The following is a 3,220-nucleotide window of genomic DNA, read 5'->3' as shown; positions in this document are numbered from 1 at the left end:
GAGGACGTCTTAATTATTTTATAAATGTTATTTGTTATGGTTAAGATTCCCCTCTCTCTATGGTACTTCTCGTTTTTTTCTTCTTAGGAAACGTTGATGAAATCATTTACTGTGGTGGTATCCTCTAGTGACTAGAGTCCAGACTCTTGAGTAACTTCGATGGGAACCTCCACTGCCTCCGCGCAGGGTTACCTAAGCCTTTTTTACCCGCGCACTCCTCCCTTCCCTCCGCACACTCCTCCCTTTCCTTCTTCCTCCCGCCCAAGCCCGCCGACGCGCTCGCGTTCCGCGCGCGCCGGCTCACTGCGCCTGCGCGGCGTGTAGACGCCACACGCTCCCGGAAGTGGGAGGTGTCCGCTCGATTTGTGTGGACGCCGCCGCGGGAACGCGAGCCGGTAATTTTTCGACGGAGAAAGGCGAGGCTTTTGGACTTGGCCGAGTGAGAGTGAGTGTCAGGCTCCAGCAGGTCTCTTCTTACTTGATACCCGGCATGGAGGATGAGCAGAGCAAACAGCCTGGCGGCGAGGCCGTGGCTCCCGCGCGGCAGCAGTCGCCGCGGTCGGAGTCCGGGGAGGAGCGGCAGCATCCGCATCCCGAGGTGAGGAGTCCGCCCTTTCTTCTAGGGTGTTTGCGGAAACCGCAGCCTGCGTGTCCTTGGACCCGAGCCCCGGCCGCTTTTCCTGTTCCAAGCTCTGGGAGTCTTTACTCGGGGTGGTTGTCATTGAGCCCCCCCTGTGGTCCCGAATTACCTTCTGGACCAGAGCAAATAGTCAAGTATGTAAACTGTGGTTTTATAAATTATGAGTGAGAATTCTGATATGAACGTTCTGTCCAGCCCTGATCGGTAATTGGTAGGTTGTTATTTATTTATTGTGAAATAAACATTTTTAAAATTAGTTTCAGCTGTACAACACAGTGCAATAGTTATACTTTTTTATCCCTCAAAGTGACAACCCCCTCCCTCAATCCGCCGCCCCACTCCCCCGCCATACCATACACATGTATTACAATTTCCTTGATTCCACTCCCACACTCTACTCCATGTCCTGTGACTATATATATATTCGCTTATAGTTGACGTACAATATTATACAACATCAGCTTCAGGTGTACAGTGCAGGGATCAAACCTCTACCCCATCCATGAGGCGGCCTTTTTTTTTTTTTTAAAGCATAGTGTGCTTTAGGTATGTCACTTAAGATCTTAATTAAGCCCACCTTCTTCCAGCCTTAACAAAAGGTGATTGCGCCTGTTGTAGNCTTTATTCTAAAAAACATACCAAGGAAGGAAGCAGGTCTCATAGAAGGCAGAATTGAACAAAATCTGGAGTTTTGGGGGAAAGATTCTAGAGATGTAAAGCTTAGTCTCAATCCTAGAAAAAAAAATCACAGAAATTAGCCTGGAAAAGCCCTGAGATGAGCACAAGCACAGGGTGTTGAGGGACTGAAAGATATTAATATGGAAGGAAATAGAAGGTATTTCATGCCAAATCTGGAAAGAAGCACAACCCAGATCATTTTGAACCTTGCAGCCATCCTGACTAAGGAATGTGAAGAAGATGAAAAGCCAAAAGTGAATCCCATATTTCTGTCCTGATCAACTGTGCAGACTGTAGAACCATTTGCCGGGAAAAGAAACTACAGAGAAGTGTAGTTTTTGGTGGGAAGATGAGTCTACTTTCAGATATGCTGAGTTTCGAGTGTGTGTGAGTAGGCAACTAGATATGTGGATCTGGTGCTCAGAATTAAGATCTTGGGTGGAAATATAAGTTTTGGAGCCATTGGCAAATGGATAGTAAATAAAGCTACAGGAATGAATAAGAACACCTAGGGTGAAAGTCTATACTGAAAAAGTAATGTAATAGAAAAGAAGAGAGTCTAAAATCCAGCCCTGAAAGAATTACTACATTGAACAATTGAGTATAAGAGGGGGAACTGACCAGGGAGAGTAACAAGGAATGTCAGAGAGAAAGGAAGGAAGCCAGGCAAGTGTGTTGTCATGGAGACCAAAGTAAGACAGTGTTTCAGTAAATAAAGAACGACCAACAATGTTGGATGCTGTTGAAAGGTCATGTAAGATGAGCTCTGACAAGAGCCTACTAGGTTTAATCACATGGAGATAATTGTTAACTTCAATGAAGTCAAGGCCCTGGACTGTCGGAGTGGAATCCAAATTCGGGTAGGTTGTATAGTAAATGGATGGTGTGGGAAAAGAGACTTTTTTCAAGACGTTTAGTTCCAAAGGGGAAAAGAGAGAGCAAGAGTGTACAGCAGCTGTAGGATTACTGGGGTTGAAGGAGTTATTTTGTTTGCCTTTTTAAGTTGGAAATTTTTGAGTTGAGCCTGTTTAAATACAGAAGGGAAAGGCCCATTTGCAAGGGAAAGATTGAAAATACAGAAGAGACAGTGGATAATGCAAAATTCAATCGGGGTTAATGATAAGCAGTTCTAAACCCTTTCTTTTAGGGAGGCTTTCCCCTTTAGTTGTCCAATTAGGACACATATTTTCTTAGGCAGAAGGCACTAGCTAGCATCATTGGGATTTCTCCGTTGGTGGTATTATATATGGAAAGTAACAGCGGAGTCAACATATAAAAACATTTGGGTCCCCTACATGCAGATATCACAAAATCAAAGGGAAATACAGGTGGTATGACTTAGGATGGTTCAATTTACAATTTTTCAACTTTGCGATGGTGTCAAAGTGAACCACATTCAGCAGAAACCGTACTTTGAATTTTGAATTTAATCTTTTCCAGGGCTAGTGATATGCAATAAGATACTCGCTTGTGGTGCTGGGCAGTGGCAATGAGCCACAGTGCCCACTCAGCCAGATGATCACTAGGGTGAACAACCAATACTCTACAGTGTAGAATATTTTTACTTATGGCATTTTTAACTTGAACAATGAGTTTGTCAGGACCTAACCCCATCTTAAGTCAAGGAGCATCTGGAAGGGGATACTGGTATTTCTTGAAAATCCTGGGCACGTTCTCAGCTCAGAGCTTTTATTTGTTACTTGTTTTGTCTGAAATTATCTATCACCAGATATCCTCAAAGTTTGCTCCCTCAGGTCCTTCAGGTCTTTGCTCAAATAGCATATCGTCAGAGTGACCTCCTATAAACACTCTTTAAAATTGCAGCCCCTATCTCCACATGGGCATCTCCCCATTCACCTTATCTGCTTAATTTTTCTCTATATTATAAACACTTTATTTTTG

General features: G+C 43.9%; 1 protein-coding gene across 1 annotated transcript in view; it reads left to right on the top strand.

Annotated features, from left to right (window-relative positions):
• Positions 1–344: 344 nt before the first annotated feature.
• Positions 345–3,220, top strand: part of ERI1 (exoribonuclease 1) — a 29,897-nt gene continuing 27,021 nt past the window's right edge. The window contains exon 1 of the mRNA XM_019650990.1: positions 345–598. Coding sequence (XP_019506535.1) covers positions 491–598 — 108 coding nt within the window. The 5' untranslated portion in view covers positions 345–490. The remainder of the gene's footprint in view (positions 599–3,220) is intronic.

This window comes from Hipposideros armiger, unplaced genomic scaffold, assembly GCF_001890085.2.
Source record: "Hipposideros armiger isolate ML-2016 unplaced genomic scaffold, ASM189008v1 scaffold_151, whole genome shotgun sequence".
NCBI lineage: Eukaryota > Metazoa > Chordata > Mammalia > Chiroptera > Hipposideridae > Hipposideros > Hipposideros armiger.
The sequence above is the reverse complement of the archived record's forward strand: the minus strand, read 5'-3'. Positions and strand labels throughout refer to the sequence as shown.